Source organism: Pinus tabuliformis, chromosome 9 (genome assembly GCF_031772625.1).
Source record: "Pinus tabuliformis cultivar Carrire ecotype Pingquan chromosome 9, CPIR1, whole genome shotgun sequence".
Lineage (NCBI taxonomy): Eukaryota > Viridiplantae > Streptophyta > Pinopsida > Pinales > Pinaceae > Pinus > Pinus tabuliformis.
In genome coordinates, this window is record NC_142307.1 from 1336136882 (window position 1) to 1336162482 (window position 25601).

General features: G+C 39.6%; 1 protein-coding gene across 1 annotated transcript; it reads right to left on the bottom strand.

The window, feature by feature from the left end:
* Positions 1-19376: 19376 nt before the first annotated feature.
* LOC149153459 (uncharacterized) lies at positions 19377-20282 on the bottom strand. The gene has a single exon (XM_089443825.1). The coding sequence runs from the start codon at positions 20280-20282 to the stop codon at positions 19377-19379; it is 906 nt and encodes a 301-aa protein (XP_089299951.1).
* Between the last annotated feature and the right edge of the window lie 5319 nt (positions 20283-25601).

Here is a 25601-nt window from a genome sequence, read left to right on the forward strand (position 1 = left end):
TGTGTACTATGTATCATTTCTAGATGACTTCTCAAGGAATACATGGATATATTTCCTTAAGAAGAAATCTGAATTCTTTGATAGGTTTAAATAATTTAAGGCTCTGGTGGAAAACCAGACAGAGAAGGAGATAAAGGTGCTGAGGACAGATAACGGTGGAGAGTTTTGCAGTAAGGAATTTTAAGAATTCTGTAAGAAGTGTGGTATAGCACAGTAGAAGACTACTCCATATACACCTCAACAAAATGGAGTTGCAGAAAGAATGAACAAGACGTTGATGGAAAGGGCAAGAAGCATGCTCAGTGGTGCTGAGTTAGGACAGGAATTCTGGGCAGAGGCGATGGAGACAACATGTTACCTGGTCAATAGATCACCTTCATCAGTGTTGTACGATAAGACTCCAAAAGAGGTATGGACTGGTAAGAAACCCTCTCTTTCACATCTGAGGGTATTTGGATGTGATGCATATGTACATGTTCCAAAGGAGAAACGAACCAAGTTGGATAGTAAATCTGAAAAGTGCATCTTTATTGGGTATAAGGATGGTTTAAAGGGTTATAAGATTTGAAACCCAGTAACAAGGAAGGTTGTGTACAGCCGAGATGTGGTGTTCAGAGAGGTAAAAGATGTTATTAAACATGAATTCCAACCAAAGGAACCTAACAAGATAGAGTTTGAGCTAAAGGAGGAAGAATCAAACTCTACAGCAGAGGAGGAATTAGAAGATGAAGAGCCACAAACTCCGGGTGTGAGAAAATCAGTTCGAGAAAGAAGGCAGCCAGAAAGGTATAGTCCATTTGCTTTTTGTTCAAATTTTACTTTATCTATTACTGATGATGATCCCAGAACTATGAAGGAAGCAGTAGATTCAGAGGATGGAAAACTCTGGAAAGAGGCCATGGTTGATGAAATGGCATCTTTGCACAAAAATGAGGCTTGGGATCTGGTGGAGTTGCCAGCTGGAATGAAACACATTGGCAGCAAATGGGTGTTCAAGAAGAAGAAAAATGCAGAAGGAAAGGTGGAGAAATACAAAGCTCGGTTGGTAGCAAAAGGTTATTCCCAGGTGCCGGGAATTGATTTTGGTGATATATTTTATCCTATTGCCAAGGTAGCTTCTATTAGATTACTTTTATATGTTACTGCTGCATTTGATTTTGAAGTAGAACATATGGATGTAAAGACAGCATTTCTTAACGGGGATCTGGAAGAGGAGATAGACATGAAGAACCCTGAAGGCTTTGTGGTGAAAGGTAAGAAAGAACTGGTATGAAAGTTAAAGAAGTTTCTGTATGGGTTAAAACAGTCACCAAGGATGTGGTATCAGAAATTTGATACATTTATACGGGGACTTGGCTTCACCAGAAGCAAAGCAGATCACTGTGTGTATTTTAAATTAATTGGTGACTGTGTTATTTATCTGGTCTTGTATGTGGATGATATGTTGCTAGTTGGAAATGACAAAGAAATTATCCAGAATTTGAAGACCCATTTGTCCTCCAAATTCGACATGAAATATCTTGGTGCTGCAAACTATATTTTGGGCATGGAAATTAAAAGATATTAGACAAAGAGGAAGCTCTGGTTAAACCAAAGGAAGTATGTCGAGACAATATTGCAGAGGTTTAATATGCAGGATAGTAAATTGGTGAAGGTTCCTATTCCTGTAGGTGTAAAGTTATCTGCTGAACAGTGTCTCAAGACACAAGAAGAGGAAGAGGACATGTCCCATGTTCCATATGCAAGTGCAGTCGGTAGCCTAATGTATGCGATGGTCTGTACTAGACCATACATTGCACATGTAGTGGGAGTATTGAGCAGGTTTATATCAAAACCAGGGAAGGAGCACTGGACAGCGGTGAAGCGGGTTTTCAGGTATTTGTGTGGCACTAGTGATTATGGTTTGTGCTACCAAGGAAGACCAGGATTGGACAGAGTGTTGGATATTCGTGGATTTGTTGATGCAAACTGGGCTGGAGATCTGGATCAGAGAAGATCTACAAGTGGGTATGTGTTTAACCTATTTGGAGGTGCAGTCAATTGGATGAGTAAGAAACAATATGTAGTGGCACTATCAACTACGGAGGCAGAATACATGGCAACCACTCATGCAAGCAAGGAAGTATTTTGGTTGCAGATATTGTGTTCAAGTATGGGGTTAGTACAGGGAGCTATAAGGATAGACTGTGTTAGCCAAAGTGCAATTTTCTTGGCAAAGAACCCTGCATATCATTCAAAGACAAAGCACATTGATGTTCAGTATCACTTTGTGAGGGATATGATAGAAGACAAAAAGGTGTTGCTGGTAAAGGTGGGCACTTTGAAGAATATTGCAGATGCAATGACAAAATTTGTGAACTCTGAGAAGTTCTCTTGGTGTAGAGAAACAATGGGTGTTGTAGGGCTGGATAAATGACTAAGCTCTCTTGTGGTCCTCTATGGAAAGAAAACAACAAGTGGGATAATGTTGGGTTGTGTTATATTCTTTCCACGACTAGCCCACGTAGTTAACCGGGGGGTTAGAATGGGGGCAGATCCCCCCCCTTCGTTGCGCCAATTGTGTAGCTGGGGGAGTCACAGGGGGTTTGATGGGTATAGGTAACCCCACTCTATGGGGTCAATTTTGGTTTTGGACCCTATGTTAGGTTGGGCAGACCTACTTATGGTTTTGTGCATGTTTTTCGCACATGGTTTTGGACGCGATGGTTTTTGGTCCATGGTACTGGATGCTTCGGCATGTAAAAATATGTATTGTAACATTGAAAGGAACATAATGAAAAATCAAGCTGGTAGTCCCGATTGTGGGATCCAGGGTTAAATCTCTATGTAGATGTGTTTTATGTGTTATGCTCTCGCATTGTTTATTTTCTGTGTTTTAGAATTCGTATGCAGGTAATTTCTGTACGGGGTTAAAACCTACAATAAAGTTCAGACAGAAAAAGAGGGCCGAGGAGCGATGTGGGCCATCGGATCTCGGGGGAGTGTGTGGGATGTAAGGTGAGATGAAAGGGATTTAACATCGTGAAGCAGAAAGCGATGGTGGGGACAAGCTTTATGGCGGATGTGATAGTTTGGTGTTATGGCGAATGAATGAATGAAGTTAGGATATCGTAAAATACATTGGTACCTAGGATTCTGGTTAATTAAAGCCCATACCATATGCACATCTTTTGAATATTATAACTTAGGATAAAATCCTTTCATGCTCCAATAGTATTCCATTTTTCTACCTACCCTTATCTTTCCTAACATTTTCTCACTTAGTTTTCTGAGTGCATTTAGGCTAGAAACTCAATATTTTTCTTTTAATGACTAATCTACATCTATCCCTTATTTCCTCCATTGGCTCGGATTAAACTGTAGAGCCAATTTTATATGCTACCTATTGACAAACAATTTAAATCAAATCCAATCACGATTAAATTGTACAATTGGATTGTATGAACTTAGTGTAGCATTTAAACAATCTGAACACAACCTTTATTTGCAAAAATAAATTTGACTGAGTAGTGGCATTTGGATTTGCAACACTTTCAGAGTTTATTGTTTTTTCTTTCTAGCCTAACTTTTTATTTTTGCCTTCATTTTTTAGGGAATCTATTCTAACATTTTATTTGATATGGACTTATTCATCAAATATCCCTAACATTTTTTATTTAATATTCTTTTTGTCCATATGCTAACTTCACATTTTTTGAAATATATTTTCATTTTTTGCCTAATTGATACTAACTTACCAAAACCAAAAAATGCTATAACAAAGACAAGTCTGAATGTTTGGGAGATTTTTTGCATATAAATTCTAGGCTAGATCATGTTTCGGGTGTTTTCATGGTAAAGTTCTTAGAAACAGCTTTCCAACAATATATTTGGTGCTTCAAACCGTCTTTCAGATCAAAACAGTTGAAGTCTGCTCCTCAAAACAACAAAACAAAGAAAAATGCCTAAGTGTGAAATTATTTATTTGAATTATTAAAATTAATTCAAAAATAACTTCACAACCCAATCTCTAAACCATTAGAGCCACATTTACTTTCATGTGTTAGCCAATAATAAATTCTGAAATCAAAATCAAAAACTCAAACTAAGTTGTGACCTGTTATGCTATTCAACAACCCCCCCATTTATTGGTATAAAATATAATATTCTATTAATAAATGGGGACCCATGATAAAATCCTTCAAAAATAAATTTAGCACTTAGACACTTTCTTTTAAGCTTTTTGGAATAAAGCAAGATATCAAGTGAAAACCCTTTGAAAGCTACAAATCCTCGCATTTTCGCATGCCGCAGGACCAAGTGTGTCAAAAGCCTTATTAACAAGCAAAACTCGTGAAAAGCAATCAAAAGAATCACCGCGTTTAACTTAGATATCATTAGGCTTTTTATTTAAAAAATAACACCTATGGCATTTCCTATTAAAATAAATCTTGTATCGCATATCGTCATTCACAAGGGGCGCACTCTCACAAAGCATGTTGAAACGTGCAAAATGCAATATTGAGATGAGACGATCAACCTTATCACATTGTGTCGGAACACTTAAGAAAGGTCTGAAATCTTACGAACTGCGCAATGTTGCAAAATGTGATAAAAGCTCAGACCCGATAGAACCTAATATCATAAAATGATGATTAAGTCTACCGCATGATGAAAAGCGCTTTATAAGGTAAATAACTTTAAATAATAAAGAACACACTGCTTATCCCGCAGGAACTTAAGGAACTTTAAGAAAGAACACAATCAAACATGCGAAATGTGATTTGCGACATTGCATCGCAATCGCAAAATTGACATTCTCGCAACTTAAGTCTGCCACCTTCAAAGCCATCCTTCCCATTTTGCGATGTGATACATTAATGAGCAATAAAAGCAACAATAAGGGACTATTAGTGGCTATTTAATATAGGTTAATGGCATTTATGATAAAAAGCGGCTCGACGTGATACGATATCTTTTCATCTGCGTTTGATTAAAACTCCTTTCTTGTCACCTTTTCAGGTTATCTGTATCATTCATTCTCATTGTCATTCTTACTTGTGTTTATCCAATAACTTCTGCTTTGCTCCATTTCAGGAAAAATCTACAAGGAGCATTGTTGGAAACAATGGGAAAGAAGGGAAAGGTAGCTACGTCCAAGAAATTAGAAATGATTCCTCTTTTCTCCGATACTACGTGTAGCAGAGACGAAGGAACTACAACCTGGGAGGCTATGTACAACTTGTTAGAAGAAGAGCACCCAAGGCCACTGGAAACAAAGGCCACGACAAATTCCCAGGAGTCATCTGATGCCTCCTATTTCGAGACGGCATGATCTTTCCTGCACCGCATAGCTACATGACCAAAGATAATCCCATATATTAACATGGTCAAGTGGGTAATTTACAAGGTAGACATTGCAGACCGAACATTCAGGAATCACAGGCAAGAGGTCATGGGGTCTTTTTCAGCAGACAGCCTACGAATCATGTACCAGTTACCAGAGCCGCAGAAGCTCTACAATAAACAATTCCTTGAGCAATTTGCCAAGGAGAATGAATACCCAGCAGACGTCACCAAAACCTGCACAGCAAAAAAAGGCAAGCTCAAATGAGATAAAACATGTATGTACTCTACAGCATCCATTTCTCCCCCTTCTAGTTTCGCAGCAGAAATGTTATGTAGATTTTTCGGTAAACCCAATAGCACCAAGTTTTCCCCGGAATGGCTCCCATTAATAGATGCATACGTGAATGAAACTATAATGAACTGGGCTCAAATTTTGTCAGATAATTTAGCAGAGGCCATTATGGAATATAGAAGAAAAAGAAGTCCCTCTTTAAGGGTTTATCCCCCATTTTTTATGAGTGCTTTTGTAATGGATTCAATTTGTTTTAGTTCTAAATTTCCCATTATGGGATGGAAGTGGACAATTCAATACCTGCTTCCTATCCATGTGTACCATAATACTTTGTGGGAATCTCAGTTTCACCCCCATTTTTTCAAAATTTGTCAAGGAGTCATTTTACCCATCCATAAAGAAATATACAATAGAACCGCCCCTAGGTTTTCTAAAGAGGTCGAAGTGGATATCTTGCCAGTAGCTAGATGGTTTGGGGAGGAGACATTTACCTATATCAGAGTATTTTGGAGCATTGCTTCACCGCATGTTCTCCCATATTATGTCCCCGACAAATTATTGGCCAGAGAAATAGCCTACCAAACAATAGGGGAAGGTGGATTAAGCAGAGGATTGAAAGAGCAGAAGAAGGCCATTTGGCCTACATTTCCATTACAATGTGGTGCATTTGCGCTACATGATTTTGGACATGCATGCAAAGAAGCAGAGATTATTAAATCTCTGAAATTAGCTACATTTCCAAGAAGGGAGTATGATGTAGACAACATTGTTAAGGATTTTACTACTATGGTGAAATTAAAACCATTCACCCACGAAGGGGACCCCTTTGATGACCTCTTCCTACAGGCAGAAACATATTCACAAGTGTTTCATTTGGCATCGGCACTTTTTACACCAGATGATCTTAGAGATTTCCATGTGTATAGGGAGAAAATATTATTGAAGGTCCCATTAGACCTATTGCAGATAGAACCAATAAGGGATCCAACTCCCAGCGTAAGCTTGGATGACAGCTCCAAAGAACACTCTGAAGAAGAAACCCAAGAGAGATCTACGCATGAGTCAGAGCACTCGAAGCAGCAATCTCAAAATGGAAGAAGACATACAAATAATGAGTCTGAAAAGGACACAGCTGGAACTATAGAGGAAACTGTAGAAATTTACAGGGTAAGTTCCTCAGACAGAACACCAAAGGACACCGCTCACAAACAGATCACAGATCAATACACCAGTATTTTGACGTGGTTAAAACCCTCAAAGAGGGAAACAGTCCACAGCCTGAGCCAACGCGGCCACTTCAGGAAATTTATTAATAAAAGAATGAAAATTTACATAAGCTTCTCTCATGAACGGGTTAACCTACAAATGACCCTCCATGCTCTTTAAATAAAGATCATGGACCAATCGAGTGTTAAGCCACAGATCAAGTGTCGGTAATACCGAGGAGAGAATGAACCGTCGGATCACTACATATCGTGACTGTCGGATTGTAAGTTACAAAATGTACATAGTAAAGAAACACACTTTACCTAACTCTATACCTAGCTCTATACTAGACCAAGTTGTACTTAACTATTTCCTATGTGTCGAAATATCCTAACAGAAACAGTTAAGCAAACTTCAACAAAGAAACAAGTAGAAATTGTCTCTGCATCAACTCAATCAGGAAAGAGCCCAATTATTGACTTGGAACAGGAATGGGAACAGTTCAACAATAAGCTTCACATGGATTGAAACCCCGAGCAAACATATGAGATACAAACTCCAAAGCAAACCTAGCACAAGTCAAATCTGGAAATGACAGAGGAAAGAGTTAAGGACACTCAAAAAGTTGAAATCATTTTTGTTACGCCCACTACAGAAATTGTTTTGAGAGTTGAAGAAATACCTCCACTAGATGTATTTTATAGTCCCACCCATAAATTTGTAGTCAAGAGACAAAGGAAGAAAAGAAAGTTGGATGTTGTAACTGTTACAACTTCTGAAAATGATCCAATGGATATCGTTTGGAAGGACTTGCCCATAGACCCATCTGAAAATATCACAAAATTGTTGCAATACACAGGAGACTATGCCACAACAACTATTGACAAAGCGACAGAGGTCCAAATGCTGCTTAAGGAAAAATAACAAAGAATTATGTTGTTAGAACAACAATTAGCTCAGGAAAAATCCAATCAACAAGCACAATTACAAGTAGCCGAGCTCCAGCAGGAATTTCAACAATTAAGAATACAACATCAGGCCAACCTAGCAGAAAGAGATGTGCAGATACAAGCTATAATAGATAATTTTAAGGATAATCCACAAATCGATGAGTTCATAATGGAAGTGCTCAGTCTTAACTCCCAACTAATGCAGCAGAAGGAATTACTTTGCCAGAAGATTTCGTAGATAAGTCCTTACTACGAAACCAGTGATAAGCTAACAAACCAAGTTGTTGACATGAGACTTGAGTATGATGAAATCCTTAAAAGGATTTATGACTTTATCACCTGGAAATAATCAGAGGATGGGAGAAAGGCTGATCTACCAAAGCTGGAGGAATCTATAAAGACATCCTTTTCACAGATTGGGATTCTCGGTTGAAGCAAGTAGAAAGGGAAACAGCGATAGCAGCAAATAGCATAATTGAAGCCATCAACAAAAATCTGCATGGCACCCACCTGGTTACAGAATGTGTACCAGGATTTCTTATGAATATCAAACAGTTAGAGCAGCAGTGGAGGCAGGCAGCATAGGAAAAGGAGGAGGTGATCAAACAACTAAGCAGGCTGAATTAGAAATCATACTAGAAGTTTTTAGTGAAACCATACAGTCTATGGATGACTTTGAGGTGCTTAACAACCTCAACATAAAAGATGGTTCCAACACTAACAGACGATATAATTGTTGCGCAGTTAAAATCTGTGATCGTCCAACCGACTCAGGTCAAGCATATGACAGATATTTGTGATCTCAGAGATCAAGTGCAAATGAGTTAGTCATTTAGTTTATTTTTATTTTAGTTTTATTTTTTCATAATCTAAGGAAGGTCGTTTAAACCTCCTCAGCTATTTTTTTTGTAATAATCTATTTTAGGACCTATAGTTTAGTATTTAAACCCATCTCATGCATCTAGAGAGGGGTCCAAAAATTTTATCAGAAACATTCTTCGAAAAAATGCACTTCTGTACTTTAGAGGAGGTTCTGATGGAATGAATGGAACAGGATCTATTTTCTTTCAAATATCTAGCATGCTCTACTGAAATGCACTTTTGTACTCTTAGAATGTGTTGGATTGATTGAGATTGGATTAATATTGTTGAAACACATGAGCAGGACTCGTCATATATGGTACTTTTATCTTATGATCTTGTTTTATTTATGTATCACACAATACTTCTTCTTTAAATTGTTTTATGTGTGAAAGTTTGAATTACAGTTTAGCATTATTGCACTTTTGTATGATGTTAGCTTTGACTTTATTCTGAATACATGAACAATTTTATATGAGACATATCTTTCACAATCGTTTTGTCTAACTATTTATCCAAAACGATTATTGTTAAATGATTTCACTTCTTATTGCAGTTGAATGATCTATATTACCAATTGTTGTAGGACATCATTGTAGATTACATATTGTATTTAATTCCCAAGTATATTTATAGCTAAATAGTGTTAAACTAGGATATATGCATGTGTTTATTAGTTAGATTAGATTACACTTAGATTAGCCATTCTCACATTACATCATCTATCACCCCACCAATACTATCAAAATCTTTCCTGGAAACTGGTCCCATTATCCCTAGTCGAAGCCACTACACCAAACGGAAAAGGAACTACTAACCAAGGTCCAGACCGGGTGGTTTTCCCCCATGTTGTTGCAACGATTTTCGAGGCTTCAACATTTTTGTGCTAGGAGGGCCTAACTATGAATGGAAAGTAAATTCAAATCAATAGACCATTCTAAGAGTAAAACTCCCTCACCGTCTCCTCCAACTTCTCGATCGCATTCCAAATATCCAAATCCTAAGCGAGAAGTTGTAAAGAAACCTTTAGAATCCACTATCATGATCTCAAAGAAGTCAGATCAATCTTATTCTATAGAAACCCCTAAAGTCCAGTCTTTGATCCATAAGCTATAGGGGATTTCAATATCTCAAGAAGAATCTGAGTTATCCCAAGCTAGTGTTTCTTCTCAATTTCCCTCATCTCAAAGGTTAACTAGAGCACAGAGTGAAAAATTTGGGATCCCCCCATTTGAATTCCCTCTACCAAACCATAAGAGAGCTAAGAAGACACAATTTGAATCCCATAGTGAGGTTCTCTCATCATCACCTCAAACATCCTCATTCATTCCATCCACTTCATCACAAAATCAACCATCCACCTCACAACTCCAGATCGTGGTTTACACTGGTACTGGAGCACAAGCCTCCTCTACCCAATCACCTTCAAATACAGGAACATATTCCTCTACACAAATACCTATGATGGCTCAAAACCCACAAAGGCCATGGACAAATCCAGGAGCTGTTCAGATGGCAAGACCCTTACATCCATTGCCCGCCCATCCAGAAAAGTGGTTACCAAAGTTCAATCATGATGATGGCTTACCAGCTGAAGAACACATAAACAATTTTATGTTGTCCATAAACCTCAATGAAGTAGTGGAAGAAGATGCAGTTGTAATATTATTCCCTTATACCTTACAAGGATCAGTAGGATCATGGTACTTTTCATTACCATTGGGTTCCATTAATAGTTGGGATGCCTTTCAAGAGCAGTTCCTAACCAAGTTTGGAGATGACAAATCAATGGCTACTCTTATCAATGATCTCTCCAACTTGAAAGCCAAACCTAGAGAATCGATTAAGGACTTCAATTCACGTTTTAACAAGTTATTGAATAAAATCCCAACAACATCTAAGCCCAGTGATGAAGTCCAAAATGAATGGTACTTTTTCGCCCTTCCCTCAAACACAACTATTTTTGTCGACAGAGCTACCAAAACAACTTTGGCAGAAAACATGAAAGAAGTCATAGTTGTAGAAAAACTTATTTTAGCCTTAGATAAGAAGAATGCAATAGAAGAACGAAAATCCAAGAAAGTAACTTTTAGGGACGAATCCAAGAAAAAACCTCCTAAAGATCCTTTTGAGCTTGAAGGTCTACAAAAAGTCCTTAAAACCATGTCCAATGAAATGGTTGATATCAAGAAACAAGTAGCAGAGACTTCCTCAAAAAAATATTTTAGACCATATAAAAGAAATCCCTCCTCTAATACTAAGCCTCCAAGCACCATATCAAATGTTGAATCAGATGTGGAGGAAGAAGAAGTCTCAACAGCTGAAGAACAAATAGATGATGAAGAAGTAGTCGAGTTACAAGGAATGTGGGATTTTATCCTTCCCAATGAAGAAGCACAAGAAGCACTACTTATTGCAACCAGGAGTAGAAGCCCTGTTGATTTGCCACAAAAAAATCCAAAGCAGAAGGTATCAACTCTGGCTCCCAAAGACAAAGCAATAGGTAAGAAATATTCATCTAAATCCACTCAAACCACTCCTCCTCAAACAAATTCTTCACCTTCAGCTAAAACCCTACTAGTCTCTGATGAAATGGAATACAACATAGTAGAAGATATGAAAAATACTAGGGAGAACATCACATTCCATGAGCTTAGCAAGTTAAAACATCAACAAAATTTATTGCTCAAAGATCTAAAAGCAGTCCCTACTTCTTCGCTTACCGCTACTGTAATATCGCAAACTATCCAAGAAATGGGAAGCCCTCCTAATACCTCATTAGACAGAATCAGTCCTACTAATATTGCTCTAATAGGAGGAATATCCAAATCCCATACTCCTCCATTTATTTTTACTTTTGAAGATTTCAATAAGAATCTACACAATTGTTTAGTCGATTCTAGAGCTTCATCTAAGATCCTACCAAGAATAGTCTATGAAAAATTAAATGTGGAGCCCCAAAAATATGTTGTTCGCATTGTGCAGTTAGACCGATCCCAGGTCGAAGTTATAGGAGAACTCAATCAATTCACTAGTAGACTCTCATCAAACCCAAAACTATGTCAAGTCATTGACATTATTGTGGCTGATATCCCTGAGTTCTACGGCTTAATCCTTAGCAGAGATTGGTCAGAAAAGCTACATGTCTATTTTGCAACTGACTGGTCCCGCATGTGGCTTCCCTATAACAGCAAGCCAAATCAAATAATGGTTGACCGTGAAAAACATAAGAAGTATATCGTTACAGAATTAGAGGGAGAGAATGATCGAGTCGCATATAGTAGCAATATCATCGGAAACTACTCAGTTGAATCATTTCTAGGAAATTTAACGCAAATACTTCACCCTTCTTGGAAAATTTCATTATATCGCAAGTTGAAAATTATTCTCAAACAGATGCATCTAAGTGTATAAATTTTGTAGATAAACCTGTAGTTAGTTCTTTATTTTGGAAATTATTTTTTGACGGATCCAAATCTAACGATGGAGTGAGAGAAAGATGCGTATTAGTTATCCCAGAAGGGGAAAAAACTATGTTAGCATGCACTCTTGAATTCGAATGCACAAAAAACACTATTGAATATGAAGCATTGGTTCAAGGGCTATATAAAGCCATCAACCTTAATATCAAACATCTTCAAGTGTTTGGAGATTCAGAAATTGTGATAAAACAAGTAAGAAATACTATACATTGTTTGTCTGGACATTTGAAACATTATCAATCATTAGTCCAGGACCTCACTTCTCACTTTACAACGTTTAATATTTCCCCTATCCCAAGACTCCAAAATGCAAGTGTCGATCTTTTGGCTAATGTTGCATCCAAGCTCATTCCACCAGGATATTATAGCCCCAATCACTTTTCTATTGAATTGATTTTTAGGCCTTCTATTCCTGAAAATATCACCAATTGGCGAGTCTTTAATAATGATCTAGATATCATAAGTTTTCTAACATCTGAAGGCTCTTATGACAACCAGATAATAGATGAAGATCAACATGACTCCCAACTTAAGCAAGAAACGACTATGAATTCCATACCTAAGTCTGTGGTTAAGCTGGAGGACTTATATGATCTCAAGGACAGATTCAAAAAACCCACTAACTCAAAACTCCAAAGTTCAACTTTGAGGTTTGAATTAGTTAATCTTGGAACTGACCTTAAGCCTCAGAATATCAATCTAGGACTTGGTCTTACACCAGATGAAAAATTAGCCTTCATTCATTTGTTGAAGAAATACAAGAATGTCTTTGCTTGGAACTATGAATACCTTAAGACATATGACACTTCCATAATTCAACATACCATCCCCATGATATCTGATGAAAAACTCGTGCAGCAAAAGCTAAGAAAGATCCATCTGAATTTAGAAAATCAGATCAAATCTGAATTGAATAAGCTGCTCAAAGCCAAAATTATATTTCCTGTCAGGCACTCAAGGTGGGTTTCCAACCTTGTTCCCGTCAAAAAAAAGAATGGTGATATTCGAATATGTATAGACTTTCACAATCTCAACAAAGCTTTTCAGAAGGAAAATTTCCCATTACCTCCTATGGAACAGATACTGCAATCAATTGCAGGCTCAAAATTAATGTCTTTTCTGGATGGATTCTCATCACCTTTCGAACCAAATGGGACACCTATGCCTATCAAAAGATGCCATTTAGGTTAATCAATGCTGGTGCCACATTTCAGGGAGCCATAGACATATATTTCAAAGGCTTGGTTAATAAATCAGTGGTAATATATTTAGATGATATAACTGTGTACTCAAAAAGGCATGGTGATCATTAAAAGGATTTTAAAAAATATTTGAGCGTTGTCAGAGGTATGGAATTTCTCTCAATCCCAAGAAATATTTCTTTGCTTTAAGTGAAGGAAAGCTCCTTGGATTTATTGTATCCAAAGAAGGAATTCACATTGATCCTGATAGGATAAGAGAAATTTCTGGAATCCCTTTACCTCATAACAAGAAATCCATGCAATATTTCCTAGGTCAGATAAATTTTGTCAAAAGATTTGTCCCTGACTTTTCGCGAATTGTTTTACCTCTCCAATCTATGATTAAGAAAAAATCTCTTTTTAAATGGGGACATACTGAGCATGAAGACTTTGATCTGATTAAACAAGCAATCATAAATTCTCCCTCACTAGCAACCCTGAATTTTTCTAATCATTTCATTTTATATACCTTTGCTTCCGAGAAATCATATGCAGCTATATTAAGATAGGTCAATGATGACAAAGCCTAAGCACCAATTTATTTCTTAGCTCCAATTTACAGGGGGCTGAATTAAACTATTCAGATGTTGAAAAACAAGCTTTCGATGTTTTCAAACCAATAAAGCATTTTAGACCCTTTCTCCTCAAAACTCACACCAAGGTAGTAGTCTAGTTCTCAGCGGTGAGAAATTTATTAATACAAAGAGATGTAGGTGAGAAAATGGAAAATTGGGTAACAACACTGCAAGAATATGACATTGAGATCAGACCAGCCAAAATTGTAAAAGGTCAAGAATTTTGCAGAATGTAAGCAGGAGCATCCAACTTACCAGCACTACAAGATTCAGTTGATGATATACAAGTATATGAGGTAAGCCTCAACGATACTGAATCCAAATATGTTGATATCAACTTTTATTTTAAAAATGGATATGCCCCTACGCAACTAATTTACAGAAGAAAAAGGGATTTGAGGTTAAAATCTAGACAATATCAAATCATCAATAATTTGTTGTTTAGAATAAATTATGATTCTGTTTTGCTTAGATGTATTGAAAAATGTGAGGCAAAAAAGGTTTTGCAGGAACTCCATGATGGACTAGCTGGTGGACACCGCACATAAAATCCTGCATGTTGGCTATTATTAGCCAACCTTATTTAAAGATGCACACGATTATGTAAGGAAATGTAAAGTTTGTCAAACAATTGTTGGGAGACAGAGGAAACCTGCATTACCATTACAGTCGTCAACATTGAACAACCATTTGAACAATGGGAACTAGACATAATAGGTGAGATCGTCCCTCACTCTTCAAAGCAGGATAAATATATCCTTACAGCAACTGATTACTTCACAAAGTGGGTGGAAGCAATTCCACTTAAGGTAGCCAATTCTGAAAACATCATTGAATTTATTTTTTTTTACAAAATCGGTTACTTGTATATTATAAAAACTTCAGGGACTGAGTAGTACATAGATATGATAGATCAAGGCATTGAGGATCAAAAACGGGTTCGCAGACCCTTGTTCCTCATTGCTACATAAACGGTAACTGAAATTAAAGAGGTAACGGCTATATTGCCGGATAAAAGAGCCTGCAAGCCAACAAAATTTACAGTTCATAATTCCTAGGGGAGTTTCTGATTGACTGAGTCATCAGGGAGGGATTCCTTCCTTGCACTGGCTCTAGTTGAAGCTTCCGCTTGCATACTTTGGGTGAGAGTCCTGATATGCGCTATAGCTTCCTCAAGATGAGTGCACCTGTCCTTCAAGGCTTCGATTTTTGCTTTTTGTTTCTCAAACTTCTTCCGCTTTGATCTGTTGTCTGCCTGGTAATCATCTTTGAGGTCGTTGAAATGTTTGATGAATCTGTTGATCATGAAAGTATGCGCTTTGCAGAGTGTGCATTCACTGTTGGTGATGATATTTTCAAGAGGATTGTTGACCGGCACCTGAGCTCCTTGCTGATCCTGCTGGTCCGCCATTTCACCAAGTTGGGGAAGAAGGTCGGCGAGCTGAAGATGCGGAGAGGGACGAATTTCGGGGATGAGGGCGATATAAGGGAAAAGAACAAACAGTGAGGAGGCATGCGGAGCTGCATAGGGAGGGGGGGAAGGAACAGTATGACGGGGGAGCAAAGAGATGCGAGGGGAGGCACTGCCACGGCCAATAAAACCACCAGTTAGAGAGAAATTTAAATCAGAAATTAAAAGGCCTGAGTTTACCGCTGTCGAAGTGCGAGATCCGAGCTCCCGGTGACTGAGCCCAGCTTCATGAGAGTGCCTGTGCTGAGAGGGGGCGCGGTCCAAAACCTTTGCAGCACTGAAGGATGAGAAGGCAGAGAGGCCCAAGCTGCTATAAATAGAGGGAAGGGGGCATCTCGGGTGCGTGAACCAGTGCTGAATGAATGGATTCCTGAGATGACTGTGAGCCCAGGGAGAGATCTTGCTGCGTGCGATGAAGATAAGGGAATGATGACCATTTGCGCAGAGCCTGGAAATGACAGCTGAGGACGAGTGAAACACCATGTCGAGGCTGGTAGAGGTGATATATTCAATTGCAGGGGGGAGGAATTGATATGAGAGGGACAAGGTTGCGCAGTCGCGGAGATTTGGCAGAGAGTGAGGGGATTCGGGGGTGGACAGATTTCGAGGAGAATGATGACTGAGGTGACTTAGATTCTAAGAAGAGAGGGTGGGATGGGATTCTTTAGGGGATTGCTTTGTCATAGAAAGAGTCATTTTCTTTGACTTGGCCTACCTATCTGCTAGTTGCCTTGTTGGCTTGTTCATCAGCCTCTGTGTTGCTGCTCCTTAGGACGTGTTTGAAGGTGACCCCGTTTATTTCTCTGATGTTGTCCATAATCCTGGATTTGATGTTGTTCAAAGTAGTTTGTTTGAAATCCCTCCCCGAGACCATAGCAGCTATAATGATAGCTGAGTCACCCAATATAAGCGGATTCTGAAGGCCGAGTTTTCTCACTATGGAGGTTCTCAGGAGGAGGCTATATGCCTCAGCCCTGTTATTGGACATTGTACCCAATCCCCACTCGTAAGTCACGATAGTTTTTCCTTGAAGGTCTTTGATGACTCCTCCTACGCCTGCCTGACCCGGGTTATTTTTTGAGGCCCCGTCGAACTGGAGGGAGGGCCTCTTTTGATTTTGAATCCATTCTCTGACTTCCTCATTAGAGCCTCTCAGCTTCCAATCAGTTTTTTTCTTACCTGTTCTTGCTGTTTTGTGGTTCCTTGCTTCATGGCTGAATTTACCCATCCATTCAATTTCTCTTGGGTCCCCAGATTCTTGGTCTGATTGGGCTATTCCATTCGCTCCAATGGTCTCGGAGATGAGGGCAATTGTTTTTGCAAGGGTGCTGGAGATGTTGGGCTTCTTGTTGTTAAAAATGCTTTTATTTCTGGTGTTCCAAATTTGCCAACAAAGGTTTGGAGGGATGTTGTTCCACAGTCTTTTGGCCAGGGTCTTGTTTTTTTTTGGATGAGGATAGCTGTTCCCCCAATTTTTTTGAAGGAGGGTAATCTGATTGGGTAGGTCACCAATCGTTAGCGGACTGGTGATGAGCTTCCAGCAATTTCGAGCAAAGGAGCACTCTAGGAAGAGATGATTGCTGCTTTCTTCTGCTGCTCTACACAGGCAGCAGATTGAAGGGCTGAGGATGCCTTTCTTCCTTAGATTTTCCGCAGTGAGGATTTTGCTTTTGAGGAGGGTCCAATTGAAGAATTTGACCTTTGGGAGGCATTCCAGATTCCAAGCCGCTTTGTGGAGAGGCCAGTTGTTTGTGGCTGAGGCATTTTGGAGGATTTTGTATCCTTCTTTGACTGTGTAGTTGCCACCATTGGGGTCCCAAACATACTTATCCTCAGACAAACTGTTTAGGGGAGCTGAGCCTGAGAGAGATATCTTGAGGTCGGCCCACAGATCCCTTAGATTGTTTGGGAGGGGAAGGTGCTTCCAGCCTAGCCATCTGTTTTGGTCCCAAGAGGAGATGTCATATAGGGTCTTAAGATTTTTCCCTTCCATCCACAATTGCAGGGGCCTGAGATTTGGGAGAGCTTCCCTTGCTTCTGAGCCCATTATACGATCAGTCCAGATGTTGATGTCTCTTCCACTACTCGGGGCTCTTGAGATACAGACTTTGAAATGAGGGAGAGTTTTTTTAATAAGTTTCCATACTGGGGTGCACTGCCTGTCTACAATGGGTTCCGATAGGATATTGGAGTTGGCCCCATTCAGATATTTTCTTTTGATTACCTCTGTCCACCAGGCTCCCTTTCCATTGAGAATTCTCCAGATCAAATTGAAGCCCATGGCCATGTTGGCTAATCTTGGAATTCGTATTCCAAGCCCTCCTTTTTCGAAAGGTAAGATGACCTGATCCCACTTTACAAGACTGAACTTTTTGAAGTCCTGCCTTCCTCCCTGCCACAAGAAGCTCCTAATGATTAATTCCATATGCTTATGGATGCTGGCCGGGGCGAGAGTGGTTGCACACTGATAAATTGGGAGGGTTGAGAGAACGGCTTTAATGAGAATTGTTCTTCCAGCAAGGTTGAGCCAGGACACACCCCAGCTCTAAAGCTTCCCTCTCAGTTTCTCTATTAATTTTACCCAGATTTCGATTTTGACCGACTCCTTAGCTAATGGTAATCCCAGATACATGAAATGGCTCCAGTTCCTTTGAGCAAGGATGTCCAAGATTGTGGAGATTCTCTGGATAATCTGCCTGGGGACGTTCCAGGTGTATATCATGCACTTATTATTATTGAGCTTGCCTCCCGACACTTGAAGGAAGAGCTCTAACGTTTTCTTGAACCTTCTTGCCATGAGACTGGAAGCTCCTCCGATTAGGAGGGTGTCATCAGCGAAGAGAGAGTGGTTTATCCCCTTGGTTCCACGCACTATGCTGATACCTGTGATTTCTTTTTGCCTGCGAAGATTTTCCAAGTGTATACTTAGTGTTTCGGCCATGATGATGTAGAGGAATGGGGAGAGCGGGCAGCCTTGTCTCAATCCCCTTGAGCTTCTGAAGAAGTTACTTGGCCTGCCATTAATCAGAGGGGCTGTCCAGGGGAATGAAATACACTCCATGATCCTGCTGATGAAGGTGTCGGATATCCCAAATTTCCCGAGGACTGCCTTAAGGAATTGATGATTGACTCTATCAAAGGCGTTCGCCATGTCTAGTTTGATTATCATGCCCTTTTCCTTTCTATTTATACTGCTGTGTATTGCCTCCTAAATAAGAATAATGTTGTCCGTTATTTGTCTTCTAGGCACGAAGCCTCCTTGATTCTCAGAGATGAGGGAAGGGAGGAGCTTTTTTAACCTGTTAGCTAAGATTTTGGTGATAATTTTATAGGAGACATTGCATAAGGAGATTGGGCGAAATCGATCAAAGGATTGGGGATTGGGATCCTTGGGGATGAGGGCTAAGTAAGAAGATTTGATGCTGTTTCCCATTTTGCATTTTGAAAAGAAACTCTTTACCATTCTAATGAAGTCCTTTTTGATGATTTCCCAATGGTTTCTATAAAATGCCACAGTGAAACCATCTGGGCCCGGTGCCTTATCCTGTGCCATGCTGAAGATTGACCACTCAATTTCCTCTGACGTGACCTCTTGGTCCAGCTCGTTGTTTTGAGCTGCTGATATTTTGTTTTCAATTAGGCTAAGAAAACTCGCATTATCGATGGGTTGAGGGTCTGCGGATAGGAGAGCGCAGAAGTGTCTGGACGCTGCCTCCTTTATTTCCTCTTGGTCTCTGAGCTCGCTTCCTTCCATCATTATTCTCTCTATATGATTCCCTGCCCGCCTGAGCTTTAGGCTGTTGTGAAAAAAGGAGGTGTTTTTGTCTCCGGCTTTGAGCCAATGGCAGCGAGACTTTTGTCTCTGTTCTTCTTCCTCCCTTCTGTTCTGCTTATACAATTCTTTGTACATTTCGTTCTCTTTGGCCTGGTCTTCCTCTGTGTACTGTGTTCTCTCTTTTTCCTGACTCCATTATTCCAGCTGAGCTTGGAGGTCAGTTCTTTTTTTGCTTTCCTCTGCAGCGTGGTTTCTTGCCCATTGCTTTATAACAAACCTGAGAGATTTGAGCTTGGCTTCCCAAATGTAGTGAGGCGAGCCAATTATTTCTTTTGCCCATTGCTCCTTGATCATGTTTCTGAATTCTTCTTTGTTGTCCCAAGCCTTGTTATATTTAAAGGGAAGAGGTCCCATGTTCTTCCCTTTTTCTAATGTCAGAGCCACTGGTTTATGATCTGAGATGTAACCTTGTATGATTTTGCTTTGGATATTTGAAAATCTTTCCACTATTCTTTCTTGAGCGAGGATTCGGTCTAATCTCTCTTTTATGTTGTTATTGCCAATTCTTTTATTGCTCCATGTAAATCTCCCATTTTGCGGAGGTATGTCCACTAGATTATGGGTTTGAATTATTTCTTCTAGTGAGTCTCTTAAAGGGTCAGTGTAGAAGTTTCCTCCCAACTTCTCATCAGCATTCCTTATAAGATTTAGGTCCCCTCCAAGGAAAATGTTTCTTCCCTGTACTGTCATGAGGTCTGCTGTTATTGATTCCCAACATGAAGCTTTGTCCCTATAATGAATAGGAGCGTAGATGTTGTATATAGAGTAATCCTCTTTCGAGGCTATGTTCTGCATGTCTGTTCTTACCCACAATCTGTAAGACTTTTGATCTTTAAGTTCCCATTTGCTTTTGTCCCATATTGTCCCTATGCCTCCTGAGGCGCCAGCTGCACTTATTGTTGTACCTGCATAGCTTCTGCTTTTTTTAATGTGGTTTTGAAATTCTTGTTCCGTGATTTTGGTCTCCTGGAGAAGGAGAAGGTCTGGATGTTCAGATTTGAGGAGGTCTCGGACTGCATTTGCTTTTAGGAAGGAGCCCATCCCCCTACAATTCCAGGAGACCAAAATCATCATTTACCTTGTTTGTTGTTTTCCCCGCTTTTCTCTTTCATTTTTTCTCCGCTTCCTTTGGATTTATCTAGAAATGTGTCCATTGGTTGTTGCATTCCGGTAGCCATCTCTTTTGCAGCGTTTTTGTCCCTAATCTCTTTGTTAGACTTCCTTCCAACTTTTCTGGGGGGGTCAGTGGAGAGGTTGTTTTCCTTTGATTTATTCCTGGTTAAGATTCTCTCCACTGTTGGAGGAGGTGAGGGCTGGGGGGGGGAGATAGGGGAGGGTGTTACAATGGGACCTCGAGGGGAAGGGGGAGGGGATGGGGGGTCCTCTGCGGACAGGGTTTCAAAGGGGTTGGAGGAGGAGGGGAAGGAAGGGGCAGAGCCAGAAGGGTGAGAGGGGAGGGAGGGGTTTTCATGGAGAGCCTTTGAGATTGGGCCTGGAGGGGGGTTTGATTTTTTCCCTTTGACGTGCTCCCAAGCTTCCTCGGGGGTTTCAACATTGTCTTCAGATACATTTGTTTTAGATTTGCTACATCTATTGGCGAAATGCCCATATTCGTGACATACCTTGCACTTGAAGGGTAGCTACTCGTAGTCCACTTGCTGGATGTGCGTCCACTGATCGACTTTGAGTTTAATTGCTTCCGGCAGTCCTTTCCCCAGATCTACTTCAACACAGATCCGTGCGCATGCATGCATGTTCTCCTTCGGTTCAGATCTGTCAATATATTTACCAACTGCGTTCCCTATGGCTTTGACTGACTCATCGCCCCAGCAATGAAGCGGCAAATGGGGCAGGCGAACCCAGACGGGGACAGCGTTGGGAACGTCCATTTCTGGGTCGAAGTCTAGAGTCCATCTATTTAGGTAAAGTCCCCGAGAGTCCATGAAATAAGGGCCGTTCCTGAAGATGAGGTTCCTATCCTCCATTGATTCAAAAAGAAAGGTGTAAAATCCTCTGCCACAGAACCTGATTTCTATTTTCCCTTGCACCATTGAGTTCCAGTTTCTCTCGACCCATCTCTGAACTGATCGGGGAGAGGGCCACAGTCCCGTGAACTAGCCTACCAAGCCTCTTTCTGCTAAGGAGACTGTTGCTCTCCTCGGTAGGGAAGGAGGTAGTGATACTTCCGGTATTTCATCTAGCTTCTTGATGAACTTGGAGGCTGTAGGGCGGATTTTTCCCGCAGCGTTCTCAGGAATGAGAGAGGCGAACGATTTTTCAAGGTCTTCAGGGTCCTGCGACGGGGGGTCCATTTCAGGCATTGGGGGAGATCTTAAAATGCAAGAGGACAACCGAGGAAGGCCCCGGTGCTGGGGGAGGGCAGGAGGCCCAGGAACGGAGGAGAGGGAGTCAGCAGCATCAGTTTATTATTACTAGATTTGGTCTGCCATCCGCCCTCATGTTTGATAATGCATCTTATTTTACAGGCAATGCTATGACAGAATTTTCTCTTAAAAGAAGTTTTAAACTTAAATACTCTGCTAACTATTATCCTCAGGGAAATGGCTTGGCAGAATCTACAAACAAAAATATCATAAGTATCATCAAACGAACCATTGATCAAGGTCTTAAAAATTGGCACAAATCTCTAATATTTTCTCTATGGGAAGATCGAATAACACAGAAGACCTTAATAGGCACTTCTCCTTATAATTTGGTCTATGGAAAAGAAGTTGTCCTCCCTACAAATGTAGTTATTCCGTCTCTAGCCCTGGTTAAATTTATTGAAGAAACCCCTTCCTCTTCTATGCAAGTAAGACAATCACAAATCCTTAAGCTCGAATAATAAAGGGAAAAGGCCAAAATCACACATGCACATCATCAATAGTTAGTCAAATTTTCATTTGACGCAAATTATGTAATCTCAAAATCCTTTCAGCTCGGAGACCTAGTATTGAAATGGGATAAAGCACACGAGGAAAAAGGTAAGCATACTAAATTCCAAAGAATGTGGCTTGGCCCGTTTCAGATTGTCGAACAAATAAGCCACAAGAGAGATTCTCTGCCTGTTAATGGACAAATTCTGAAAAAAAAAAAAACAAAAACAAAAACAAAAACAAAACAAAACAAAAAAAACAAAAAAACAAAAAAAAAAAACAACAACAACAACAACAAAAACAAAACAAAAAAACAAAAAACAAAAAACAAAAACAAAAACAAAAAAACAAAAAAAACAAAAAACAAAACAAAAAAATATTCATAGAAGATAATCTAGTCTATTCATTGTATATTATTTCTTTTACTTTTTAGGAAAATAAAAGTTGAAGTAGCATTTACTTTTAGCCTTTGTAAATAGCCTCTTTTATATTTTGACTTTTCGCTTGTATAAATAGAGATTGTTAAGAAGATTATTTTTACATTTGAAACATAAGCTAAGTTATATCTCTTTGAAATTGCTTGTCCTCTACCAAAATTACTTGTCCTTTGGTAAAACTCAACTTTGTAAAAGAACCTTTGTTTTACCATCAGTTAAGAAAAGTATCTATAACAAAGCAAGGGCTCTCTATAGAGAAGCATCTTTAACTCTATAATTGTCATCCAGAAACTCTTAAGGAGTCAATGATTCTCCCCATCTAGTGAGCTTTCACTTTTTAAAGTGTAATTCTAAAATATGCTTAAACTTAAAGGATAAGAGGTCTCATCAAGAGCTGACTTACTTACCATGATAATAGGGAAGTAACAAGCTGACATTACGAATACTACATACCAAAATAGGGTAATGGGTTGAGATTATGTTAATCAAAAGACAAGGGGTCTCATCACGAGCCAGCTTGTTCAGTTAAAGTTACAACCAGTGAATGGAATTGTCAATTTTGGCCACCAAACCAAGACAATGACCTTTAAGAAGAAAATGAAAATTTTAAGAAAAATGAATTGTTTAGAAAAAAATGAGAAATAAAGTAAGTATATAAATCTGAATTTATCTTTAAAAATTGCACTCTTACCTAGATGGGATACTAAATCATTGTTGGTTAAAAGGTAACCCTATCGAGGCTATGGACGCCTGCTGGCAGCAGAGGCTCTACCTATGACAACTGAGTACATCTAAAAACTAATTTGCGAGAGTCCCCTGTTTTTATCTTTAAAACCAAGTAATGACTGATGTAGACAAAGCAATTTTCATATTGAAGAGGATAATCAAATGGATGGTAATTAAGTAGATTTTGTTTTTTTTATTCAAAGAAATGTTACTTATCTTGTATTTCATGTATTTTTATTTTTCTGAACTACCTTTATTTTGGAAGGTTTTAGAAATTTCAAAAAAATGTCAGAGATACCTGGTTCTTCCAGCAAATCGCAAATTGTTGTGTTATTCACCAACACCCCCCCCCCCCCCCCCACGCCCTGCTCCCCATTTATTGGTACAATAGATAATATTCTATTAATAAATGGAGACCCATGATAAAATCCTTCAAAATTAAATTTAGCACTTAGACACTTTCTTTTAAGCTTTTTGGAATAAAGCAAGATATCAAGTCAAAACCATTTGAAAGCTACCAATCCTCGCCTTTTCGCATACCGCTGGACCAAGTGTGTCAAAATCCTTATTAACAAGCAAAACTCGTGAAAAACGATCAAAAGAATCATTGTGTTTAACTTAGATGTCATTAGGCTTTTTATTTAAAAAATAAGACCTAAGGCATTTCCTATTAAAATAAAGCTCGTATCGCATATCGTAATTCACAAAGGGCGCACTCTCACAAAGAATGTTGAAATGTGCAAAATGCGATATTGCGATGAGATGGTCAACCTTACCGCATCACGTCAACACTTAAGAAAGGGCTAAAATCTTACGAACTGCGCGATGTTGTGAAATGAGATAAAATCCTAGACCCAATGGAACCCAATATCATAAAATGATGATTAAGTATGTCGCGTGATGAAAAACATTTTATAAGGTAAATAACTTTAAATAATAAAGAACACACCGCTTATCCCACATCCCGCAAGAACTTAAGGAACTTTAAGAAAGCGCACAATCAAACATGTGAAATGTGATTTGCGACATTGCATCACAATTGAAAAATTGATATTCTTGCAACTTAAGTCCGCCACCTTCAAAGCCATCCTTCCCATTTTGTGATGCGATACATTAATGAGCAATAAAAGCAGCAATAAAAGACTATTAGTGGCTATTTAATATAGGTTAATGGCATTTATGATAAAAAGCGGCTCGACGTGATACGATATATTTTCATCTACATTCGATTAAAACTCCTTTCTTGTCACCTTTTCAGGTTATCTGTATCATTCATTCTCATTGTCATTCTTACTTGTGTTTATCCATTAACTTCCGCTTTGCTCCATCGCAGGAAAAATGTACAAGGAGCATTGTTGGAAATAATGGGAAAGAAGGGAAAGGAAGTCGCATCCAAGAAATCAAAAATGATTCCTCTTTTCTCCAATACTACGTGTAGCAGAGACGGAGGAACTACGACCTGGGAGGCTATGTACAACTTGTTAGAAGAAGAGAACCCAAGGCCACTGGAAACAAAGGCCACGACAGATTCCCAGGAGTCATCTAATGCCACCATTTCACCAAGCTGGGGAAGAAGGTCGGCGAGCTGAAGATGCGGAGAGGGACGAATTCCGGGGATGAGGGCGATATAAGGGAAAAGAACAAACAGTGAGGAGGGATGCGGAGCTGCACAGGGAGGGGGGGAAGGAACAGTATGACGGGGGAGCAAAGAGATGCGAGGGGAGGCACTGCCACGGCCAATAAAACCACCAGTTAGAGAGAAATTTAAATCAGAAATTAAAAGGCCTGAGTTTACCGCTGTCGAAGTGCGAGATCCGAGCTCCCGGTGACTGAGCCCAGCTTCATGAGAGTGCCTGTGCTGAGAGGGGGCGCGATCCAAAACCTTTGCAGCACTGAAGGATGAGAAGGCAGAGAGGCCCAAGCTGCTATAAATAGAGGGAAGGGGGCATCTCGGGTGCGTGAACCAGTGCTGAATGAATGGATTCCTGAGATGACTGTGAGCCCAGGGAGAGATCTTGCTGCGTGCGATGAAGATAAGGGAATGATGACCATTTGCGCAGAGCCTGGAAATGACAGCTGAGGACAAGTGAAACACCATGTCGAGGCTGGTAGAGGTGATATATTCAATTGCAGGGGGAGGAATTGATATGAGAGGGACAAGGTTGCGCAGTCGCGGAGATTTGGCAGAGAGTGAGGGATTCGGGGGTGGACAGATTTCGAGGAGAATGATGACTGAGGTGACTTAGATTATGAGAAGAGAGGGTGGGATGGGATTCTTTACGGGATTGCTTTGTCATAGAAAGAGTCATTTTCTTTGACTT